The sequence below is a fragment of the Tupaia chinensis genome, unplaced genomic scaffold (genome assembly GCF_000334495.1).
Source record: "Tupaia chinensis unplaced genomic scaffold, TupChi_1.0 Scaffold145652_1, whole genome shotgun sequence".
Classification (NCBI taxonomy): Eukaryota; Metazoa; Chordata; class Mammalia; order Scandentia; family Tupaiidae; genus Tupaia; species Tupaia belangeri.
The window spans coordinates 817,552-818,403 of NW_006205509.1; the positions used below are offsets into that span (position 1 = coordinate 817,552).

Below are 852 nucleotides of genomic sequence, written 5' to 3' on the forward strand. Positions count from 1 at the left end.
AGGTACATGGGAAATGCCAGGATGCAGATGGCCAGCCGGAGGATAAAGATGGTAAGCGCCATCACTCAGGAGAGGGAAGGAAAAAAACGCAGATGAACGGTTAGAGACCTGACCCCTTTAATTGCAGGAGGCAGGCTGCTGGCCACACTCCAGAGCCAATCAGCTTCAGAGGAGAGGCGAACTGGCTGTGCTGAAAAGAGGCAGCTCAAGTTCAATCATAAGCAAAAGGATCTTTTTGCCTAATTAATATACGATTGGCAGAAGTTGGCTCATAGCTTAGTTTTCACGAAGCGAAGTTCCTGGCTTTTCCTTAGAAGAAAAGTCGATTGTAATCCTTTATTCCATTTATTCTATTTCTGCTTCCTCGTGTCCTTGTCCGGCTTTGTAGACTGCTGCTAGTTTCCTGCTGGAGTTTTTGCAACACAGTATTTACCCCACCCCGGCCACCAATGACCTCTACCAAAAAAAAAAACCACACGCACCAAAAAACAGAGTTCGTGGGTGGAGCCTGGTTAAGCCATTTCAGAAAACCCTGCCAAGGCTCTTTTATCTAACACATCCTACTTACTCCTCCCCTCTCAAGCCTGTTTTGTAAAAGGAAGTGAGAGGACATGTCTGCCTGCCTATGGGCAACAAGAAACCCTCTTCTGACATTATAAACTGGGTCTCATAGCTATTCAAAACGCAACAGTGGGATGTAACCGTTTTTCCCTGTGTTTAACTTGCACTTGTTTTTGTAAATTTATACTTTTATTTATATCAGGATTTAATTTTTATTTATTTTAACAACAGGATTATTTTCAAGTCACTGTTTTGGGCTGCCCATCTTTTAAAAGGCAGTACTCAATTTTC

The 852-nt window shown here is 43.0% G+C and overlaps 1 protein-coding gene across 1 annotated transcript in view; it reads right to left on the reverse strand.

The window, feature by feature from the left end:
- The window catches only part of LOC102473825 (methyltransferase-like protein 7A), a 49,118-nt gene extending 48,649 nt beyond the window's left edge, over positions 1-469 (reverse strand). Inside the window, 1 exon segment of the mRNA XM_027768142.1 lies at positions 2-469. Within this exon segment, the coding sequence (XP_027623943.1) occupies positions 2-62 (61 nt within the window). The 5' untranslated portion in view covers positions 63-469.
- Positions 470-852: the final 383 nt, after the last annotated feature.